The sequence below is a fragment of the Monodelphis domestica genome, chromosome 1, assembly GCF_027887165.1.
Source record: "Monodelphis domestica isolate mMonDom1 chromosome 1, mMonDom1.pri, whole genome shotgun sequence".
Classification (NCBI taxonomy): Eukaryota; Metazoa; Chordata; class Mammalia; order Didelphimorphia; family Didelphidae; genus Monodelphis; species Monodelphis domestica.
The window spans coordinates 459,947,362-459,972,041 of NC_077227.1; the positions used below are offsets into that span (position 1 = coordinate 459,947,362).

General features: G+C 37.2%; 1 protein-coding gene across 10 annotated transcripts in view; it reads left to right on the top strand.

The window, feature by feature from the left end:
- Positions 1-24,680, top strand: part of FKBP15 (FKBP prolyl isomerase family member 15) — a 76,535-nt gene that overhangs the window by 19,107 nt on the left and 32,748 nt on the right. For 9 of the 10 annotated variants that reach the window (XR_001622713.2, XR_008915330.1, XM_056812433.1 and 6 more), the window contains 6 exons: positions 5,259-5,408; positions 10,751-10,819; positions 11,775-11,918; positions 14,988-15,130; positions 17,568-17,616; positions 19,452-19,559. Coding sequence is in view for 8 of the 10 variants with exons in the window: in XM_056812433.1 (XP_056668411.1) it covers positions 5,259-5,408; positions 10,751-10,819; positions 11,775-11,918; positions 14,988-15,130; positions 17,568-17,616; positions 19,452-19,559 (663 nt within the window). In the remaining 2 variants the exon portion in view is untranslated. Of the gene's footprint in view, positions 1-5,258; positions 5,409-8,825; positions 9,275-10,750; positions 10,820-11,774; positions 11,919-14,987; positions 15,131-17,567; positions 17,617-19,451; positions 19,560-24,680 lie in introns of those variants that run through there. The other variant, XM_056812434.1, reaches the window with a different exon arrangement.

Sequence of the window (24,680 nt, forward strand, 5' to 3'; positions counted from 1 at the left end):
AAAAACAGTCCCTGCCAATAAGGAGCTTACATTTTACTAATGAGAAATAACATTTGAGTAAATGTGAAATATTTACAAAGGTTATTATTTCCAAAAGAATTCCATTGTTGTAAGAACTAATAATTAAGAAGATTTGAGAGAGAGTACTTGAGTCAACCCTTGAAGGGGCCTTAAGAACACACAAGCAAGTGCTGAACAAAGAGTGTTCTGGATGGGATGATAGCCTATGCAAAGGCCTAGGGGGAGGAGATAGAGTATTTTTTTCCCCCATAATTTTAAAATAATTTATCAAGACATCAATATGGTCAAGTGATTCTCTCAAAAAACAAAAAATGGAGCTAGAGTGTTTTAGAGGAGGAATAGGAGGGAGGTCAGTTTGGCTGGAGCCTAAAGTTCCAGAATACAAATTATGTGAAAGAGGTCTAGAAAGGAAATTAGAACTGGATTATGAAGGGTTTTAAGTGTCAGATAGAGGGGTTTGTAATTGACCTTAAAGGCAGTAGGCAGCCCCTGGAACTTGTTTAGTAGGAGAGTGATTTGGTTTGACTTATGCTTTAGAAATCCCACTTTGGGAGTTAAATGGAGGATAAATTGGAGAGGAAAAAGACTGCAGACAAATAGATTAAGGAGGAAGCTTATATCAAAGACCAGGCAAAGATTAATGAGGGCATGAAGGTATGGGTGTCTATAGAAATGGGGAGATGGAGTTGTATGTATATAAGAAAGGTGGAGATGGAATCAACAAGACAGAAACTAATTGGCTTTGGAGGGTAAGGAAGAGTGAGTAGTTGAACATGACTTCAAACTTGTGCAACTTGAGTGACTGGAAGAATAGTGGTGTCCTCAAAAGAAAGAGGAAGTTAAGAAGAAGAGTAGGTTTAGGGAAAAGATAATGAGTTCTATTAGACAAGTTGAATACCTTGTATAGCCTTCCTGATGTTCCCCCTCAAAGCCACTCTATTCTCTCCCCCTGGACCTTTGCCCAGGATGTGCCCCTACCCAGAATATTCTCTGTAAAGTGCTTGCTTTTGTCTAGAATCCTTAGGGTCCCTTCAAGGCTCACTTCAAGTACCATGTTGTATAAGTAATCTTCTCTAATTCCCTTAATTGTTGGTATTATAGTGATAAAATTAGGAATAAAGATAGACAAAGATTCTGATAAGGTAAGATTTTGCAGAGTGATCTCAGAAGTTGGAAAGTGACTTAGGCAGATAGAACTGGAATGAAGTGGGAGGGCAGGCAGTGTTCTGTGTGACAGTTGAGAGCTCTGGCTGAGAAGTTAAGAGCTGGCTGGACTGTTGAGCCTTCCTGGACAGTTTCTTTAGCTCTGGCTAGAAGTTTGAGCTCTGGCTGTTTTTCTGAGCTTGACTGCTGTTGCTCTGTCTCTCTCTTCATAACTATGGTTTGAGAAGAAAAGGAAAAGAAATTTATTAACACTATCATGAGGGTTTCTTCCACATCGAAGAACAGAAACATTAGGAAGATATCTGTGGCAGTTAACTCTGGCTGGTTTCCAGAGTTTGGCTGTTTTACTTTCTCTCTGACCAAGCTTTGGTCTAATGGAGATTCTTGAAACATCTTGAGAGTTTCTGTTCCTAGTTGGAGGAAATATCAGGAAGAAACCCAGTCAAATACCTGCTTTTGAGATAATTTAGTTTGGAAGGAGAAAAGACCTGAAACCTTGTTTTGCCTGAGACTCTGAGAGAAATCTCAGAACCCAATCAGTTAAGTGAGCCTAGCCATTCTTAGCTCACTCTTATTATTTACTTGGAGACAAATTTTAATATAGATATTTTAAAATAGCTATAATAAAGATTTAGTTAGATTTTAGTCAGATAGATTTTTTAACGGGAATTTAGCTATTGGTAAGGAGTTCAGAGTAGCTTCAAGAAATAGAACACTTTGCTGTGAGGCAAATGTAGAAAAGTGGGTGGATATTTAGTTTCCCTTTTAGTGTTAAGTTTTCCTTGTTTATAAGTCTTATATTCATATCTTTTAAAATACAAATAAATATATTTTATAGAAAAATTACTCTCCAAGGCAATTTGTGTGCACTGAGTAGAAGAGGTCTACATTGAACCTCCGTTTAGTATATCATCTTAATACATCATTTATACACATTGTTTCATTCCTTCCAACACTGGAATCACTTTGTAAATCCTTAGTAATTCCCTTTTACAATTATCTTTGTAAATATTTTATATTTACTTATATGCATACATGTTATTTTTTTTACCAGTAAAATTTAAGGTGTGACTCTCAATCAATCAGATTAAAATGGAATTATGAAGTATTTAACAAAATAAAAATACAGTACAACATAGATAACGTTAATTTGTGGTTTTCTAAGTAAATATGTGGTAGCAGGGGTCTGTTTCTATTTGGATGCTATGCTAAGTACAGGATATACAAAGAAAAGTAATAAACACTCCTTGCTCCTTAGGAGTTCACATTCTAGTGGGGGAGACAACATGTAAAGAATTAATCTTTAAGTAAGTAATATACAGAATAAACTGGAAATAATCTCAGAAGAAAATCACTAAGATTGGGGGCAGCTGAGTAGCTCAGTGGATTGAGAGCCAGGCCTAGAGATGGGAGGTCCTAGGTTCAAATCTGCCCTCAGACACTTCCCAGCTGTGTGACTCAGGGCAAGTCACTTGACCCCCATTGCCTAACCCTTACCACTCTTCTGCCTTGGAGCCAATACACAGTATTGACTCCAAAATGGAAGGTAAGGGTTTTAAAAATAAAAAAAAAAAGAAAGAAAATCACTAAGATTAAGCAGGACTGGGAGAGGCTTCTTGTAGAACATAGGTACTTTAATTGAGCCCAGAAGGAAGGGTTATAAGATATAAGAAAGAATGACCAGAGTAGGATTGGGGAGTGAGTGGGATAATAGTTTAATAATAGAGGGTGCTGTTTATATTTGACATGTTAGAGCAGCACATGAAGATCAATTTGACAGCTTAATGGAAAATAGACTGGAGTAGAGAGAGACTTGAGGCAGGAAGAACAACTAGTAGTCCAGATATGAGGTGATGAGGGCCTGCACCAGGGTGGGAACAGTGTCAGAGGAGAGGTAGGGGTATATACAAAAGATGTTATGAAGGTAGAATTGACAGGACTTGGCAATTGATTGAATATAGGAGATGAGAGAAAGTGCGGAGTCAAGAGTGACATATATATGGTGAGGCTGAGTGACTGGAAGGATGGTATTATCCCTAACAGTAATAGGAAAGTTAGGAACAGGGTGGCTTTGAGGGAAAATATTGAGTTCCATTTTGAATACATTCAGCTGATGGGTATATTAAATATTAGCTTAGGAAATGGGGCTAGTTAGACGTGTATCAATGGTTATAAGAATAACAGCCATTTCCCAATTGGTAGCAAAGAATATGAATAGGTTATTTTCAAAGGAAGAAATCAAAGATATTAATACCCATATGAAAAATGCTCAAATCACTAATAATTAGGGAAATGCAAATTAAAACAACTGTGAGGTACCACTTCACACCCATCAGATTGGCTAAGATCACAAAAAGGGGAAATATCAAATACCGGAAAGAATATAGGGAGATAGGTACACTAACAGTATATTGTTGGTGAAGCTGTGAACTAGTCCAATCATTCTGGAAAGCAAATTGGAATGCCTGAAAAGCTACTAAACTATATATGCCCTTTGGCCAAGTAATATTGCTTCTAGATCTGTACCCTAATGAGATTAAAGAAAGAGGAAGAACACCCATATCCCCATATATTTACAAAAATTTTCATAGCAGCTCTTTTGTGGTAGTAAAGAATTGTAAACTGATGGGTTTTTCTAACAGCTGGAGAATGGCTGAACAAGTTGTGATATATGATTGTAATTCTATTGTGTGGTAAGAAATGATGAAGAGGATGGTCCAAGAAATACCTAGGAAAACTTATATGAATGGAAGGAATGATCTAAGAAGGACCTGTCCTGTGAAGACTTACATGAACTGATGCAAAATGAAGTCAGCAGAACCAAGAGAACAATTTACATAGTGACTGCAATATCATCAAGATAATCAACTTTGAAAGATTTAATGATCAATCCCAGTTCCAAGGACTCGTGATGAATATGCTATCCACCTCCAGGAAGGGAGCTGATGGACTCAGAGTACAGATTGAAATATATTTTTCTTCTATTTGTTTCTTTTTTTTTGTTCTTTATTATTTTGAGGAGGCGGGGAGAAACATGTGGACATTTGTTTTGAAAGATTATACATATCTATAGTGAATTTTATTTTTCTTACCTTCCCAAAGGGAGGGAGAAAGGAAAGGAAGGGAGAAAATCTGGAACTAAAAATAAAACTGAATTTTTGAAAAAGGAGATATAATTGCTATGAGGATGATTTAAGAAAAAACCTGGAAAGACCTTCATAAATTGATGCAAAGCAAAGTGAGCAAAACCAGGAGAACATTGTACACAACAGCAATATTATTTGATGAACATTTATGAATGACTTGGCTATTCTTAGCAATACCATGATCCAAGATAATCTTCTAGGACTCATGATGCCATCTGCCTCTAGAGAAAGAACTGATGGAGCCTGAATGCAGAGCAAGATGAACTATGTTTCATTTTATTTCTTCACTTTTGTTTATTCGAGTTCTTTCACAAAATGGCAAATATGGAAATATATTTCACCCTATTATGCATGTAAAATCTACATTGGATTGCTTGCTATCTCAGTGATGGGAGAAGGGAGGGGAAAGAGGCTGAGAATTTGACTTAAACTTTTTTTAAAAGGTTAAAATATTTTTTTCATGTGATAGAGAAAAAAAATATTATAAATAAAATAAAAACCAATAGAATGATTTAATTTCTGAGTAAATAGGCAGTTTTACAAAATGCCCTCCATTGCCAGAAATACCAGGTTAATGAGAAAGAACTCGTCTTCCCCTTCTGTACTTTCATGGATCTCCAGTTATGGTTGGAATAGTTTGATAACTGTAGCTCCAGCTTAGTGTTTTGCACATAGTGTAGACAATGTTCAATTTAATACTTATGGAAAGGATCCTTCAGTAGGGATAGTTGTCCAGGCAGATTTCACTTTATTCTAAAAACAGTAACTTTGGGCCTCGACTGCCTTTTTGGTAGCTCTGAATTTCTTTTTTCTGTTTTCTTCATAGAAGCAACTGTAGGGAAAAGAGACTTCTAGCTCTTCAGTGATTGTTAATTAAATTTCAAATATGTACCCATTTTAAGCTTCCCATGGTTTCCATTTTTGCAGATATGCATTGCCAAATGTAACAGTATATCCTCCTTGGAAGCTGTGCTGATCCAGGATCTTAGTATAGGAGAAGGGCCAAGTGTTGAAACTGGTGATTCTTTGGAGGTGGCCTATACAGGGTGGCTCTTCCAGAATCATGGACTGGGTCAGGTAAGAAAAGTTTTTCATAGATTGTTGATGGCAAATAAGAAGAACTTTTCAAAATTATCAGAACTATGTGACTGTTATCTTCATCCTTGTATTTGTTCTTAAGGATACTTTAATGAAATGGTGAGATAAAATAAACCATACTTACTTAGTGTGAACACAGGAAGATGTCAATAAATTACTTATATTTCTGTACTGAATATCTATTCCAATTAAGAAAAGGACACTGGTGGGGGGAAGCTAGGTGGCTCAGTGGATTGAGAGCCAGATCCAGAGACGGGATGTCCTGGGTTCATATCTGGCCTCAGACACCTCCCAGCTGTGTGACCTCAGGCAAGTCACTTAGCCCCCATTGCCTAGCCCTTATCGCTCTTCTGCCTTGGAACAAATACCCAGTATTGATTCCAAGATGGAAGATAAGGGTTTTTAAAAAAAAGAAAAGAAAAGGACAACGGGCCATCCTTCTATATGCGATTTATTAATTAAATGTAAATTTATTTATTTATACTACTGTACTCATAAAGTTGTAGAGTTGTGGATTTGAAGGGTCTCAGAAATAATCTAATTTAGCTTTAGGCAGCATTAATATTAATAGTGTTCAAATTAATAATTCTCTTGCATTTTGTATTGGCCAGACCATATCTGAAGAACTGTGTCCTATCTAAATGGTACATTCAAAGAGGCATATTTTCATTAAACTCATAGAATCAATACTAAGTATCCATTGGAAGGCAGAAAAGTGGTAAAGGCTAGGCTTGGGGTTAAGTGACTTGCCCAGGGTCACATAGGTAGGAAGTGTCTGAGGCCAAATTTGAACCGAGGACGACCTGTTTCCAGGCCTAGCACTCTATCCACCAAGCCACCTAGCTGCCTCACATTTTCAAATAGAATTCAAACAAGAGGGCTTTGAAGTTGTTGAGGAGTCTGGAAACCATAAGGAATGACTACAGGAGTGAGGGATGGTTTTATCCAGAAAATAATAAGGTTAAAGGGTAACACGACCACTATCTTTAAATATTTGAAGGACTATTATATATAAAACTTCTTCAGTATGCCTTACAAAGACATGTGAAATTTCCTTTTAAATGACTACATTTTATGATTGTTTCCCAATCAAATAACTATTTGTTAAGTAGGAAGTATTTTTACTGTTTTTAACCTTTTATGGTAATTGTTTTCTTATGTTCACCATTTCTACCTTTTACATCCTTTTTAAAAATATGGGCTAATTTCAGGAAAAGCCATTTGGTGACTGTCAGACAACAGTGATCACAGATCTAAATACTGTGACAATATTTTCTATACAAAAAAAAAGGATTTTCATTTTGCAGTCTTATTAAAAATGCAATTGTGAGAGGCAGCTAGGTAGCATAAGTAGGTAAGTAGATATGACAGAAGGTAAGGTATTTTTTGGTTTTTATTTTTAAATATATTTGTGTGGAGATGTAATTGCCCATGAAAGTATGGGCTCTTACAGGTTTCCTAACCTGAGGAAACCAGAACCTGAAACAGTCAGAAAAACAAAAAATTGAGTTGGACCAAGCAAGTACTTCGCATTTGAGGAATTTTTAAAAAGCTCCTAAGAGGGGATAGTGGAATACTGTGGATAAGAGCTCTGGATAAGAATCAGAAAACCTGGGTTAAATCCTGGTTCTGTTACTTCATACATAATGAGACCATAGACAAGTCATTTAACCATTTTCAACCTCAGTTTTTCTCATCTGTAAGATGGGACAGTTGGACTTGACAATATCTCTAAATTTATGATCCTTGAACCAGATTTACATTATTGTATATATCTCTGTGGGGCCTGGTTGGGGGAGGGGAAGAGTATTAAGTTCATCTTCCTCCCAACTGCCAAAATGATTTCCCTAAAATGCAGTTCTGACCACACCTTCCCCCTACTCAGTAAACTCTAGGAGCTGGAAAGTTAGCCCAGGGTCAAGTTATTTAGAACCTCAAATATCAAACAAAAGAGTTAATATTTGATCTTGGAGGCAACTGGAAAGCTTTATACTACTGCCCTTCATAAGCTTTATGAAGTCCTGCCAAACTGGCTTCCTTACAGTTTCTCACATATGGCACTGTATCTCTGGTGTCCAAGCCTTTGCACTGGCTCTTCTCCATGGCTAAAGTGTTTGGAGTGTATTTCCTTCTTACCTTTTCTTTGTAGGAACCCTGTTTTTCTTTAAGGTTCACTTAAACACCCTCTATACAAAGTACTTCCTGGTCCCTCAATTGTTAGTGTCTTCTCTGGAAAAAAAAAATGAATTTTTATTTATTTTGTGTGTGGCTTAATGGATAAGGAGTTGGTCTCAAAATTAGAAAGACCTCAATGGGTATAAGTCCTGCTAGTAATTCATCCTTACTTTGAAACTTTTAGCAAGTCTTTTAACTTCTTGAAGCCCAAGGCAATTCTTTAAGACTAGGTTTTAGAGAAGGTACCAGTCTACATTGGTTGATGGGAGTCTTTTCACCTGAGGATTCCCTGTTCTAGTGAAATTACTCCTTATCCTTTGGTGTGAGTACACATATTTTTCATGTCTTTCTTGATAAAATGTATGCTCCTTGAGTACAGGGACTGTTCCATTTTTGTCTTTGTATCTTTGTGTGCTGCTCAGTCCCTGTTATAAAAATGCTTATTAAGTGTTGATTGGTTGCTGAGAAAGCATGTTAAAGGAAATGTTCATTAAAAGTAAGCTAATGCTGTGTACCAGAACTGCCTTGAATTACAAAGTTTGACTGGCCACCAAATATACAGTTCCATCCAGTTCAGTTTTGAGCTAAATTCCTATATTTTTCATTGTTTTTCTTTTGACAGCATACTTTTCATAGCATGTGACTGAAATTTTGAAGTAGATGACAACAAAACAAAGAGGAACAAAATGTTTTACTTCCATTCCAAAGAGAGAGTCCCTGGACTTCATTAAAGTTCATTAAACTATGGTGTAGATTTTTATTTTAAGAAGTCATTAACTCTCCCCATACCCCTCCCCTCATTTCTGCTTCAGGCTTCTCTAAGGCAGACACTTTTTCTTGACTCCTCTGGTGTCTGATAGATGCTCTACAGTTTATGAGTGCTAATTCCAATACAGGATGCTGGCCTGGTATATTCAGTAGTCCCAAGACCCTTCTGTAGCAGCTATTTTAGGAATAGCTTGGGTTAGCAGTTTATCCCTTATCAACTCAAAATTATAAAAATCAGGGTCATGAGGTTATGAGTGGTAGAGAGAAAAAAAGATTTAGAAAAAACAGGTAACCACATTCAAGGGACTTTGTTCGCAATCTTTAAGTTCTATTGACTATTAACAGATAACTTTTTAAAAATAATTAAGAATATTTTTCCATGGTTACATGATTTATGTTCTTTTCCTCCCCTCCCCCCTCCCCCCTCGTGGAGCAGTTCCACACTGCTTTTACATGTTTTACATGTATTGTTGTTCAAAACCTATTTCCATATTATTACTATTTGCAATAGACTAATCATTTAAAGTCAACATCCCCAATCATATCCCCATTGAACCTTGTGATCAATCATATGTTTTTCTTCTGTGTTAGTACACCCACAGTTCTTTCTCTGGATGTTGTTGTGGTAAGAATTTATTTAGCTTTCATTAAGAATAGGTTTCAGGTTAGAGAAAGGGTTTGTCCACTTTTACTCTGTCCTCTTGAAGAGGGAGAACCCATAGAACTTGCAGAGGGCTCTTTAAGAGGCCTGGAATAAAAGAGAGTTGGAGTGGGCATTCTGAGCCTGTCTCTCAGACTTCCTTGTGAGCAGGTTGCTGGATCATTTCCTCTGAGAAGATCTGGTTTTGATTTTGAGAGTTACCTTTGAGAAGTGTGATTAACATCTAAGAAGCTGAGGAAAAGTGTGTTTTGACTGAGAGCTTTTCCCTGAAGGGGGAAGCAGTTGTCACTCTCTCTCTGACTTGGGCACAGGGCCTGTGTCTGAGGCTCTCAGTTAAGACATTCTAACAGCCATGTCTGACAGTTGGCTTCAGGCAGTGTTTGATTTTCATAGATTATTTTAAGGAGGTTAAAATAAATTTAAGTTCATCTTTTTATCATAGTTTAGTAAGTCAGATTTTAATATTTTAGTCAGAGAGTATCATTCAGTCCAGGTCCACCTCAGTGGACTAAAAGAAACTCCATGAGGACTTAGTTTTGGGGTGGTTTATTTAGATATTATAGAATAAGATTAATAGATTTAATATACTATCCCTACCTCCTGGTTTCTATTCTTCTATCTCCTTTTTCTTATCTCAACCATAAATAAATTAGAGTTGGATTAAACTGTATCTGGCCCTACATTCACCGTCTGTTAATCAGTTTAACAACTGACAATTTTATTTACCTATAATAGCTAAACTACCCAACTCATGCTATGAATATTCAAATCTAGTATAAGATCAATAATACCCATAACAATGTGGATAGTGTTCTTTCTCATAAGTCCCTCAGAATTGTTCTGCATCATTGCATTGTTGCTAGTAGAGAAGTCCATTACATTCAATTGTGCCACAGTATATCAAGTCTCTGTGTACAATGTTGTCCTGGTTCTGCTCCTTTCACTCTGCATCAATTCCTGGAGGTCTTTCCAGTTCACATGGAATTCCCCCAGTTCATTATTCCTTTCAACAGAATAGTGTTCCATCACTATTAGATACCACAATTTGTTCAGCCATTCCCCAATTGATGAACAACCCCTCATTTTCCAGTTTTTTGCCACTATGAAGAACTATAAATATTTTTGTGCATATATTTTTCCCTATTATAACAGATAACTTTAAAGTGGTACAGGTTTGGATTTATATCTACTAGTGTACTGATTTCAATTTCTAACACATCCTAACTTAACTCTTGACCATCAAAAGCTAAAGTAGATCTCTCAGTAGATTGTCTATAGCATTTATCTGGCCTATATGAATAACTGCCTTGTATTGTTATAGTTTCATTTAAACTCCTTATCTAGATTGTACATTCCTTGAATTTTTTTTATGTAATTAAAAAAAAATTTTTAATATATGCTCCTCTTCTGCATGTATAGCTTTTAAGATAGTGCCTCATATTTTGTAGGTTAAGGAAATGTTTGTTGATGTAGAATTGTTTTTTTTAAAATTGTTTTGCTTTTTCAGTTTTTCTAAAATGTTGACTCAATATTGGCAGAGAGGTATTCAGCTTAATAGCACTTCCAAGGGCCTAATCAAAATATATGATTACCATTCCACATCCTCAAACTATTTTTTTCTGAAGTTGTCTGAGCCTACATTAAAACTTTTGCTGATTTTTATTATTACTTTTACATTTTGGGACCTAATTGAATAATTCAGTTCTCTCACATTTAGGTATTTGACTCATCTGTTAACAAGGATAAGTTGCTTCGCTTAAAGCTGGGATCGGGAAAAGTCATTAAGGTAAAGCATTGAGTCAGAATTAAATACTTTTAAAGCTGGCAGGGTATCTAGAGTTCATCCAGTCCCACTCCCACTCCACCACCTCCAATTTGCCAGAAATTCAGAGGCAGGGGATTTGTCCAAAGTCACACAATATTTAATGGCAAAATATTGCTAAGAATAAGAACCCAGGTCTCCTAGACTCCCAGTCCAGTGCCTTTTCACTTTGCCATACAATGTTTTCTTCTTTGAATATATAAACTGTTGTGGGGCTATAAGAAACTTGCCTCAAACCTTAACTATTCCATTAGCTTGATGGTGGGCTTGCTAGTTACAATTCTTTCCCTACTGCAATCTGGCCTCTGCTCAGTAGCCAATGTAATTTTTCTCAAGTGCAGGTCCAACCATGTCACCCTTAACTTGGTAAACTCCAATGGCTTGCTGTCACCTATAGAATAAGATATAAAATCCTCTTTTTAGTGTTCAGATTACCTACTTCCCCCCCCACCCCCCCTCCACCTCTAGTCTTCTTATATCTTACTCCTTTCTTCCTCTATGTACTCTTTGATCCAGAGATACTGGTCTCCTTACTGTCCCTTGAATAAGATTCTGCCTCTAACTCAGCATTTTCAGTGACTCACCCCTATGCCTGTAATTCTCCAACTTCTCATTTCCACCTTCCTTGGCTTCCTTGAAGTCCTAGTTTAAATCCTACTTTCGGTAGGAAGTCTTTTATTATTTCTAGTGCCTTCCTTTTGTTGACTATTTCCAATTTATTTTGTACATAGTTGTTTATATGTTGTCTTCCTGTATGTTGGGATATGAGCTCTGTAAGGGCTCTCTTTTTATCCCTATTGCTTAGCACAGAGCTTGGCACATATTAGGCACTTAATAAATATCCATCAACTGATTGACTATTATTAAGACAATTTATGTAAAAAAAATCTTTAATCTTTTTTTTTCCTTATCTCTAAAGGGCTGGGAGGATGGAATGCTTGGTATGAAGAAAGGAGGGAAAAGGCTTCTCATTATTCCTCCAGCATATGCTTATGGCTCTGAAGGCATAAGTGGACATATTCCATCTGACTCAACTCTGGTATTTGAGGTAGAAGTCAAACGGGTAAGTGAGTGAATAGGCTTTCATTTGCCTCTCCTTCAGGGTACATTTTTTTCTGATTATGTTAATTTGCATGCATTTATTAGGCAACTACTATGTGCCAAGCCCTGTGCTAGGTGATATAGAGTACAAAGAATGAAACAATTCCTACTCTTGGAGCTTATTCTTAGAGAGGCAACAAAGATATTTTAAAAGATATACAGCATAAATACAAAGTGAATAAACACAAATATATACAAAGTAGTTCATGAGAGAAAGAGCTAGTAGTTAGATAGAGATCTGGAAAAGTCTCTTGAAGATGATAGTTCTTGAAATGCAAAAAGAAAGAAAGGCACTCTACTCTGTAAGGTAGAGCTAGATATCCATTCCAAGACAAGGGAAGGGCTTAAAAAATGGAGAGGGTGTGCTTTGTAAGGGAGGAGGGTCACTTCCATGAAAGAAGCATGAAGGAAGAAATAGTGAAAAAGACATCGGGGTGATATGAGATGAGGAGGGAAGAAGAAGCTCTCATCAAATGGCCTCAGTTTTCTCAGTGAAGGTGCTATGGGGATACTTGAGGTAAGATGAAAAAAATTTAAAGGGTGGTCATGGGGAAGAAGACCCAGGGGGAGGGATTAGACTTCAAAAGGTAGCATAAGCAGCTGTTCCTCCCCTCAAAATGTAATTGGGGAGGGGACAGCTGGGTGGCTCAGTGGATTGAGAGCCAGGACTAGAGAGAGGATATTCTGGACTCAAATCTGACCTCAGACACATCCTAGCTATATATGGCCCAGGGCAAGTCACTTAACTCCCATCGTGAATCCCTTACCTAGTCTCAAACAGAAAATAAGGGTGTTGTTTGTTTTGTTTGTTTGTTTTTTGCCCAGAGGTATTTAATTTTCTTAATTACACATATTAACAATTTTCAACATACATTTTCTGAAATTATAAGACAATCTAAATTGTCTCCTTCCCTTCCCTCTCTCAGAGATGGTAAACAATTTGATCTAGATTATACATGTATTATTATAAAAAGCATACTTCCATGTTGGTCATTGTTGTAAGAGAATACTCACATAAAATAAAAATCCCAAAATAAAACCGTAAATAGACTAATGTAAAAGATAGTAGGGTTTGATCTGCATCTGACTCCAACAATTCTATCTCTGAAGCATTCTTTGTCTTCTTCACTATTTCTCAAGTCCTTTAGAATTGTCCCAGATCATTGTATTGCTGAGAGTAGCTGTCTTTCCCAGTTGATCGTAATATAATATTGCTGTTATTGTGGACAGTGCTTTCTTTGTTCTGTTTATTTCATTCTGCATCAGTTCTTGTAGATCTTTCCCTCTTTTTCTGAAATCATCCTGCTTATTTCTTATAACACAATAGTATTCCATCACCAGTATATATGAAAATTTGTTCAGCCATTCCCCAATTGATGGACATCTTCTAAATTTCCAATTCTTTGCCACCACAAAAAGAGCAGTTGTAAATATTTTTGTACAAGTAGATCCTTTCCCCTTTTTTATGATCTCTTTGGAATACAGACTGAGTAGTGGTATTACAGTATCAACATTTATGCATAGTTTTTATAGCCCTTTGAGCATTATTCCAAATTGCCTTCCAGAATTGTTAGATCAATTTACAACTCTACCAACAATGCATTAGTGTCCCAATTTTACCACATTTCCTTCGACAATACAATGTTAATGATAATGTTAATTTGTAGTTTTCACTATGGATCTACATTTTTATTTGTTTCACACCACTGATTTTAGAATTGAACCCATCCACCAGAACATCAGTTTAGGGAAGGGAAAGGAGTGCAAGGAATGAAAGAGTGAGTCTGGAAAAAGACCAAAGAGCAGAGGACCTGGAGGTTCCAGTGAGGACAGAAAATAGAAGTTGGATTGAAAAAGGGAGAAGAAATATGAGGAGGTGGCTTGAGAGGATTAGTAATGTCCAGTGCAGGTTTTAATAATCTGTTCCTGGGAGTATAGGATGTTTGAAGGCAGGAGGTTGAAGCCTGGAGAGAGAAGGGAATGATTGAAGGTGCAGGCTGCCATTGAGAAGACCGGAGATGTTTGAATCAAGTGCCCATGTAAAAGACTTGGCCTTGGCAAAAAGGGACTCCCTCTTTGTCAGGGACTTTGGGAAGACACGAAAGAACAGGAGATGATGTCAGGAGGTTGGAAATGAAGAGAATAGGAGAAAGGGAGCCTTAACTTTTTTAGAAAGGTAAGAAGCAATTGCAGCCCTCAGCTGAGCAAGAGGAAAGGAGGAAGGATGAGGAACTGAGGAGAGTGGAGTATAGCTTCTCTGTGGGAATCAGAGAGGAATTAAAGAACCCTCATGGTGCAGGGAGGGCTGGTTAACAAATTCATCTTAAATATGACAAATTTACAATAAACCACAAATAAATTGTCAAATAGCTGGCTTTCTCCACCCGCATCCTCCAAGTTGCAACTAAACCCTGAAATTGAGAAATGGATTCCAAAAAGGAAAATTCTCATCTTTTCAGAAGCATATTTTATTTGTTTCTTTTCTCTTTTTTTAACCCTTACCTTCCATCTTAGAATCAATACTGTGACCTGGTTCCAAGACAAAAGAATGTTAAGGGCTAAACAGTAGAGGTTAAGTGACTTGCTCAGAGTCACACAACTAGAAGTGTCTGAGACCAGACTTGAACCCTAGGACCCCCCATCTTGAGGCCTGGCTCTCAATCCACTGAGCTACCCAGCTGCCCCACATTTAATTTATTTCTATAGGGCATCTTCCCCCACTCTGAAATATTGGTGTCTCTCCTCACTGTTCTCCTCCCCCCTTCCCTACCCCCCAGCTCTAAAACTTAAATATTTTTCTCTCCCCTGGCCCAGTCTGACCTGAGATGACACTTCTGTTTTCTGTTTCTCTTCTCTTTACACATGAGAGCTAGGGGAGACCTTTGAAATCAGTCATTCCCACTGCCCTTCATCTCCTTTCTTCTCTGTTTAGACAAGTTATAACTAATGACATATAATAAACTACCTTGATTTCCTCAAGACTGTTTGACCAAGATCATTATTCTATCTATACTGATTATTCTTTCTTTAGGTGAAATTTGCCAAAGATTCTGGCTCTGATGGGCACAGCATTAATTCCCATGATTCTGCAACTCCTTCTCCAACACCTGGTGCTGATAACTATAGTGCTGAACCAGTATTACTGCCACCCACTTCAGTGCCTTTTAAACCTGGGTAAGAAAATGAAGCCTTAACTAGTATTTTCAATATCAAAAAAGTCTGTGAACCTAGGAAATCTGGAAATACAGGAGGAAATTACCCACCAAGATTAGATTAGCATCTTGGTATATACACACGGTAGTTTGTATTACTGCTGTGGTTAACATTTACAGGATTTGTATAAATATGAACATTTTAATCACTTTCTGTAGCATAATTCCAAACTTCTTTTTTAAATAGTTAGAGCACTTCATATTTCTAAAAACAGCATATGAGTGTATTTCTTCCCACAAACTGTTCAGCATTAACTCTCTTTATCTTCTGTGCTCTTTGCCAACTTGTTGAAACCTTAGAATTCTTTAGGTTTGCATTTCTCTTTTTAAAGTGATTTGGGTCCATCTATCCTGTTTGTTAATAGTTTGTCACTCTTCTTTTGAGAACTATTGCTTCCAATCCTTTGATCATTTATTTGATTGCAAATGTCTCTTGGTCTTACATGTTAAATTAGTCCCATACGTGTGTGTATATATATGCATACATGCATGTACAGGTATGTGTGTATACACATAGGTGTCCCAAAAGTCTTTTTTTCCTTTTTTTATTAAAAAGATTTTATTGATATTTTTTGTTTTTTACATTCTCATAGTTCCCCCAATATCTCTTCTTCCAGCCCCTCAGAGAGAGCCATCACATATAACAAATATTTTTAAGATAAAAAAAGAGAAAAAACACAACTGATTAACACATAGAAAAAGTCCAAAAACATGTACGATATGCAGCATCCATTAGCCTCCAACTTCCATGAAGAGGGAGATTAAAAGTGTCCTCTCATATGCAAGTCATGCTTCATCGTCATAATTTTACTATGATCCCTTTTGATTTTTTGTGTGTATAGTTGTTCTTTCCATTTACTTTGTTGTAATCACTGTGAATAATTTTTTTAATTAACTTTGTCAGTTTGCAGAGTGAGAAATAAAACCTCAGGGTTGTTTTGATGTCCATTTGCATTATTATTAGTGATTTGGATCATTCTTTTTTGTGGTAGCTAATAATTTAAAATTCTCAGAATTGTTCATATTCCTTGATCATTTTTCTATTGGAAATGACTTTTAGTCTTCTGTGGATTTGTGACTTGTTTATATATTTTTGGATACTAAAACCTTATTAGAAAAATTTGATGCAAAGATGTTTTTCCCATTCAAACTCTTCCTTTCTTATCCTAAGTGCTTTATTATTGTTTTGTCTAGTATTTCCTTGGTGGTTTGGCAAAGAGTTGCTGATTCTAAAGAACCAAATAAAAGATTTGGTTCACTAATCAAAATTAACAAATCCACTAATTCCAAATCATTAATAATAGAAGAACAAATCAGAATGGTTTGAGGTTTTATCTAACACCCACAAAATTTGGCAAAGATGATAAAAGATGGGAGTAGTTGATTATATGAGTTTGTGGAAGGAAAGACACTGTATACAGTAGTGAAGCTATGAATTAGTCCAATAGTTTTGGAAAGCAATTTGTAATTATGGAAAAGAAAATTAATAGAAAGCCAGGCCTGGGGATGAGAGGTCCTGAGTTCAAATCTGGCCTCAGACACTTCCTAGCTGTGTGATCCTGGGCTAGTCACTTAACCTCCATTGCCTACCCCTTAACTGTTCTGCTATGGAACCAATACTTAGTATCAATTCTAAGAAGTAAGGATTTTTTTTTAAGGAAAGAATGAAAAGAAAATAAATAAAATGTTTATACTCCTTGACCCAGAGATAAAATTCAAAGATAGAAAGGTCCATTTGTGTCAAAATGTTTGTAGTAGAACTTTCTGGAATAGCAAAGAACTAATAACAAAATAGATGCCCAACAATTGAAGAATAGCTAAACAAACTGTAATATAATGAATGTGAAGAATTCAGAAACTCGAGGAAAATTACATGAATTAAGTAAGCAAAATCAGGGAAACACTATATGCAGTAATTTCAGCCATGTAAATAGAAAGAACAAAGGAAAATAAAAACTGAACACTGAGTAATTATAATACCCAATTATATTGGCCTTGAAGTTGAGGAGTGAAAATGCATCTCCTTTCTCCTCTTTGCTGATGGAACCCTACTAGGTATGCTGTCAGGTTCTGTTCTTGTGTTGGTTATTTTTGTTGAACTGCTTTCTTTCCTCTTTTTTTTATTCTTTGTTATAAGGGATATTTTTGAGATCTGGGAGAGCAGAGAGATAGAAAAAAATGAAGGTGATGTAAAAATAAAAGGCATCGATATAAACTTTTTTTAAAAAATAGGATTTGTAGCTCTAATCGTGGGAAATTTCATTTTCTTAACCTTTTGCCCCACAGAGACTTTAAGGAATAAGAATTCCTTACCTAACTTATGACTCAGAAACCAAGTGTAGTTTGAACTTGTATTTCTTGGTTATCTTGTCTATCTCACAGTATCTGTTTCCTTTCAGAGAGCCAGCTGTTCGAACTAAGTCGAACTCCATCAGTGAGCAACTTTCAGTAAGTTTTGTTAACTGATCTGAGCTAGGTCCAATGAAATGTATTCATGTTCTTTTTATTTATGTATGCAATATAACATATATTTCACACAGTTGAATTTATAGGCTAAAAATGTGATGGGCAAATATTGGTTTGTCTTCCTTAACTACCTCGCTCTTAACACAAAGTAATGTTGCGTGGTAAATGGAGTGTGTAGATGTCTTTGGAAAGTGTTAGCAAAGTTTATAAAATAAGAATGGATACGTTAATGTGATTTTAAAGTAATTCAATATTGTTTTATTGTAGTATGGCTCATAAAAGTTATATTTAATATTTTGGCATTTGGGGGCAGCTAGGTAGCACAGTGAATAGAGAGCCAGGCCTGGAGGCAGGAGGTCCTGAGTTCAGATCTGGCTTCAGACACTTCCTAGCTGTGTGACCCTGGGCAAGTCACTTGACCCCCATTGCCTAGCCCTTACCACTCTTCTGCCTTGGAACCAATTCACAGTATTGATTCCTAGACAAAAGGTAAGGGTTTAAAAAAATTTTTTTTTAAATAAGTTTTAGATTTCTAAATGATAGTTCAGTTTTTTTCTTTAAAGATTTCCCCTTTTAAATGGAAACAGCTAGAAAGTTACCAATAATAACAGCCAACATTTGTAGCCTGTAAAAGTATTTTACACAGTTTTTGTTTATATGTATATAGAGAGACAGACAGACAGACAGACAGACAGACAGAGACAGAGAGAAAAGAGGAGTAGTTTAAAGGGAAGTGGTAAGAAAGTCATGCATATTAGGAATGGGATATAGCAATTTCATAGGTTGGCTACCCTTCCCCCCTTGTCTTATGTTCCAAACTAAGCTTTATCATTATGACCTCTCCCATCCCCTTCCATTTCCATTCCTTTGAAGTTCTCTTGAGTAAAGTTACTTCCCCTCTCCAGGCCTCAATTTCCTCATCTTATCAAATGAGTAAGTTGAATTAAAAGGACCTAAGGTCAGTTCCCCACTTTAAAATCCTGTGAATGTCTGCAGATTTCCAGTTTCATCACCTCACATAAGATTAAAGGATAGCACTAGTTGAACTTATGTGAATTGCTCTCTAACCCAAGGGTTAGAGAAATCTAACAACAAAACTAACTTGATACGGGTCGGATCTGTATTTTTAAATAGTATCATGAGCCAAATTTCAGTGCAGGGTATTTGAGGAGAAAATGACACATAATCATAGATTTCCAAACAAGTAATTAAGTTAGGACCTACATATTATATCTTCATGCAGCTGAGTCTTCTCAGATTTGTCATTCCCTTCGTACCAGCTACCATGTTTGAAGGCTTCCTGTTATAGCCTTTCCCAAGATTGATTTTCTGAAGGTCTTAACTCCAACTGCATGTTTAATGGATTTGGGTTCATTCAATTCCTATTCTTAAAGGTGAACCACCCTGGTTTTGATAACTTCTCCATTAGGAATTGAGACCCAGGGATCTCAAGAGTCTGGAAGTCAATGACCTAATCTGTTTACATATTTTGAAATTGGTGATAGAGAAATTGTGCTGACTTTGAGAGAATAAGGTGGTATTAGAGAGCTATCATCAACATGAGAAGATAGTGACAATAAATCACTTAAAAATAACAAATTTTATTGAGAGCCAGGCCTAGAGACGGGAGGTCCTAGGTTCAAATCTGGCCTCAGACACTTCCCAGCTGTGTGACCCTGGGCAAGTCACTTGACCCCCATTGCCTAGCCCTTACCACTCTTCTGCCTTGGAGCCAATACATAGTATTGACTCCAAGATGGAAGGTAAGGGTTTAAAAAAAAATAACAAATTTTGTGACTTTTCTTCTCTCTCGGTAGAATCCTGATGTGACCAAAGCTAAGCTGATCTCTAGAATGGCTAAAATGGGACAGCCCATGCTACCCATCGTTCCTCCGCACTTAGACTCCAATGATCCTGAGATTGAGGTATGTTACCTTAGCTGTTCTAATCAATAAATGGATAATACAGATCTAGGGACTTAAGATTGTAGGAAATCAAGGCTATAATGGAGCATGAGCTGTTGTTGTCTCTAGCCCTATGAAAACGTTTTGCTTAGAGATCACCATTGGTGAAGCCGTTAGTATTTTTGTTGATAAATATACACAAGGCTATGAAATCACCTCATTAGCCAAGCAGTTTTAAGAAGTAAATTAAAGCCTTGTACTGTCACTAAAGATGATTCTCTCCACTTGGGAAATACCCCAACAAAAAAACAATTTTCCTATCACCTTGAAGCTTGAAGCTACGTCCTTCTAGATCGTAGATTCCTCTCCCCTGCCCCCAGACTCTCTCTCTCTCTCTCTCTCTCTCTCTTAGATTCCAAGCTCTGCCTCCCAGATTCCAACCTTCCCTTCCTGCAGACTTTAAACATGGTTCTCAGTATACAATATGCTGCTCTCTGGCTTGGGCCTGACACTTAGATATCAGGATGTAGTATCCCTTAATCTAAGATCCCATTCCCCTACCTGAGGACCCTTCAATTCAGTCTAGGGAAGAGGAGAAGGACATTGGGCCTGTTCCCAACAATAGACTGCTTTCTGCCCATTTTCCTCCCCAAATCCAAGGAGAAGATGTTGGCTCTGATCATTACTCTACCAGTGATCTCCAATCCCATACTTAGGGACCTCTCTTTTTCCTTTGTATTGTAATGGGTGACTTGCATACCCTCCTAAGTTTTGCCTACCAGGTCTTCTTGAAGGTGCAGCTCTTCTCCTCTCCCAACCCTCTTCCTCATTTTTTCTTAGAGTTCTTATGTAACCCTCTCTTTTGGCCTCTTCTTATTCTACATTATTTTCCTTATTTGGGTACGATAGAGCATAAAATCCTGAAGGGGGCAGATGTGTGCCCTTGGGTCATAAATCTAGACCTAGAAGGGACCTTAGAAGGCCCCTAGTCAAATCCCTTTATTTTATAGATGATGAAACTAAGGCATGGGGAAGGTAAGTGATTTGCCCAAGATGATACAAGGTATAAGCATCAAAAGTCATATTTGAACCCAGGTCTTCTGATCAGGTCCCACAATACCACACCCTAGTTCTTGCACCTAGTCCAGAACCTCTCACTTGGTAAGAGCTTTAATAAATGCTTGTTGGACTGAAGTATGAGGTAAACCTTGAGGATTGTCATAAATGGTCCATATCTGATCCCACTGTTCTTTTATATAGACCTGCTTGGAAGATATATTGCAACTAAAATATCCCACCTGCAGCTGATCAGAGAAAACCATTTTAACCTTTGGTTTGTGTCTGGGTCAGTGCTGAGAGAGTACTATTCTATAACTGGGTGAGAGTACTTGGGTGGAGCTGAAATAATTTCAAAGGCACCAGTGATTTCCGCCTCTGAGCAGCTGTGAAGTAATGGCATCAGCAGTTCACAAATCAGCACATGATAGTTTACAGTCCTTTGTGAGCATGAATTCCTATTTGCAACAGTAGTGAAGCTGTTCCCCCACAGCCACTGGCCTGATTTCTCCAAGAATAGGTAATAGGCAATATGGTTACAAGCACATTTATAGAAAGATTGGTGAACTAATTTATCAGATTAAATCCAAATAATTTCAGAGTTAAAAGGGACCTCAGAAGTCATCTAGCCTACTCTATACTTGCATAAGAATTCCCCTACATTGCCAGTATGTAGTCAAATCTTTTTTTTTCCTTTATAACATCTCTTTTCTATGCTCTCTTTTTTCAACTTACATGTCCATTGCACTAGTTCAAACCCTCATCACCCCTCACCTGTACTACCTCAGTAGCCTTCTTGGTTGGTCTTCCTCCCTCAAGTTTCTCTTCCCTCCAGTTCATCCTCCTAAAACACCAGATGAATTGTATTGAAGTACAACCCTACCTGTGTCACTCCCTCCTTCTTCAGCTCCAACTGAATAAACTTCAATGGACTTCATTTTTATCCAGAATCGAATATAAAATCCTGTTTGGCATTTAAAGACTGTAAGAACCTGGTTCTTTCCTGTCTTTCTAAGTCTTCTTATGTTTCATTCTCCTTTCTACTAACTGGCCTACTTGCTGTTCTTCACACATGACATTCTGGCTCCCAGCTCCTTGCTTTAGCTAGCTGTCTGCTATGCCCATAATGCTCTCTTTCTACATCTCCAATCCAATAACTTCCCTGACCTCCTTCAAGACTCAACACAAGAGGGCAGCTAGGTAGCAGAGTGGATTGAGAGCCAAGCCTAGAGACGTGAGGTCCTAGGTTCAAATTTGACCTCAGACACTTCCTAACTGTGTGACGTTGGACAAAGCCCTTACCACTCTTCTGCCTTAGAACCAATATGGATTAAAAAAAAAATAAAGAAAAGAAAAAGACCCAACACAGGGGGATCAGCAAGGTGGCTCAGTGGATCAAGAACCAGGCTTGAAGAAGGGAGGTTCAAATCTGCCTACACTTGTATCAATTCTAAGATAGAAGGTGAGGGTTTAACAACAACAAAATTCAACACAAGAGACTTCTGGCCAAGACTGTCTAAAGGAAAATCAGACAAACCAGTCTACATATACCTAATCTACTAAAAATCTGAAATTAGTACTAGACTGAATGATTAAGAAATCCAACAAGAAACTGTAATAAATTACTTCAAACCCCAGAATCTCAATCTACCAGTAACCTATAAACAATAGGAAATGGGGCACCAACAAAGTCAGAGCCAGCTAGTAACTTCCCACTTTGACCAAAGATAGTTCAAAAACACATGTAGACTAGGAGGCTCTGTATTGGAGATAGCAGGGGTGTAGGGACCCACGAGAAAGCCCAGAGTATTCAGAAAGTTACAGGTTGGGGATCTTGGAAGCCTTGGAGAATAGTAGCAACCAGTGTAGCATAGCAGCACTTAGACAAGCTCTTCCCCAACGACTTAGAGTCTCCAGTACTCCATCCTGAAATGCCATAAAAGGCCCTGTAGATCCAGGGCCCTCAATGTCAGAAATCCATGGGAGGCCTAACTTTAAGAGATAAATGTCAGAACAAGAACTGAGGGGACCCTGGATGAGGGCAGATCAATATCATATACTCCATCCGAAAGCACAGGAGAAAGAAAAGCTTAGCCCTGGCCAGAGCCCTTAGGAACTAAACCTAGAGAAAAGAGTAAACCAAAGAAGACCCTGGCTAATATTAAAAAAAAAAATTATAGAAGGGGTCAGCTGTGTGGCTCAGTGGATTGAGAGCAAGGCCTAGAGACAGGAAGTCCTAGGTTCAAATCTGGCTTCAGACACTTCCTAGCTGTGTGACCCTGGGCTAGTCACTTGACAGCCCATTGCCTAGCCCTTAGCACTCTTCTGCCTTAGAACCAATAGATGGTATTGATTCTAAGATGGAAGATAAGGGTTTAAAAAAAAATATATATATATATATAAAAGATCTAGATATCCCCCAAAAGGGGTACCTCATAACAATTGCAGTCAGACCCAAAGGAAAAAATTGTCCATAATCATTACATGAATACCTAGAAGAAATGAAGAAAGAGATAAAAATTTAAATTTCTAAAGGAAAGAATTGGAAGGCGAATTAATAATTCAATATAAGAAATGATAAATACTTAACAACTCGAATTGACCAAACACAAATTGGTGACAGCAAGAAATATTAGAACAAAAAGAGAAACAATAGACAAAAACATCAGATATCTGATAAATAAAACAAGGTAAGGAATAATAATTTAAAATTTTTTAGACTTTGTAAAACTATGGGAGAAAAGGCTAGATGTTATAGTTCAAGAGATCATATATGAAAAAGTGCCCAGATCTATTAGAAACAGAAGGCAAAGTGAAGATAGGAAGAACCATCTGTTCACTTCCTCAAAAGAGCCCCGAAAGGAAAAGTTCTATTAATATCATAGCCAAAATTCTGAGATCCCACATCAAAGCAAACATCAGGATTTTATGAGACTTAACTTGCTTTTACTGTAAACAAGAAGAGATCTTGTATTACAATATTCCAGAAGACAGAAAAAAATTGCCCAATAACCCAGAATAACTTAACCTGCAAAACTGGATACTATCCTAGAGGGGAGATGGACCTTTACTTGGAGACAGGACTTTGGAGCGGTTTTGATGAAAGGCTCAAGAGCTCTAATCAATGCAATAAACAATGTTTCAGGGAAGCATGTTATTCTACCTCCTGACAGAGAAATGTTGGATTCAAGGTAAATAAAGAAACATACATTTTTGGTCATGATGTGGATTGGTTTAACTTAATTATGTTTATTTGCTACAAGGATTTTTTTTCTTTTGGTAATTTTTTTAACCATTACCTTCCATCTTAGAATCAATACTAAATATTAGTTCCAAAGCAGAAGAATGGTTATGAGCTAGGCAGTCGGGTTTAAATGACTTGCCTAGGGTCATACCTAGGAAGTATATGAGGCCAGATTTGAACCCAAGATCTCGGATCTCCAGGCCTGGCTCTCTATCACTGTGCTACCTAGCTGCTCCTTTCTTTTGGTTTTTACTTGTTTGAGATGGAGAAGAAGGGAAGTTAGCAGTAGTGATGCCCAAAAAGGTCTTTAAATGTTTTTTTTTAATGCCCAGAAGAAAAGGAGAAAGGAAAGGTATACACATTTTTCTTATAGTACCTACTATGTGCCAGGTCCTAAGGGCTTTATAAATGTATCATTTGATCCTCATACAGTCCTATTAACATCCTTCTTTACAGTTGAGAAAACTAAAACAAACAGGTTATGTGACTTGCTTAGGTCAAACAAAGAATAGAAGGAAGTTCAGAAGCAATCAAGTTTTGAAAGTAACATTTAGAATTTCTTACATACATTTTTTTTTCCTTATATACATTTTAAAAAAGTAAATAACGGAGTGGTTGTTTGTTTTTTAAATCCTTATCTTCCATCTTGGAATCAATACTGTGTATTGGTTCCAGGGCAGAAAAGTGGTAATGGGTAGGCAGTGGGGGTTAAGTGACTTGCCCAGGGTCACACAGCTGGGAAGTATCTGAGGTCCGATTTGAACCCAGGACCTCCCATCTCCAGGACTGGCTCTCTATCCACTGAGCCACCTAGCTTCCCAAAGGACTGTTTTCCTTCTCTC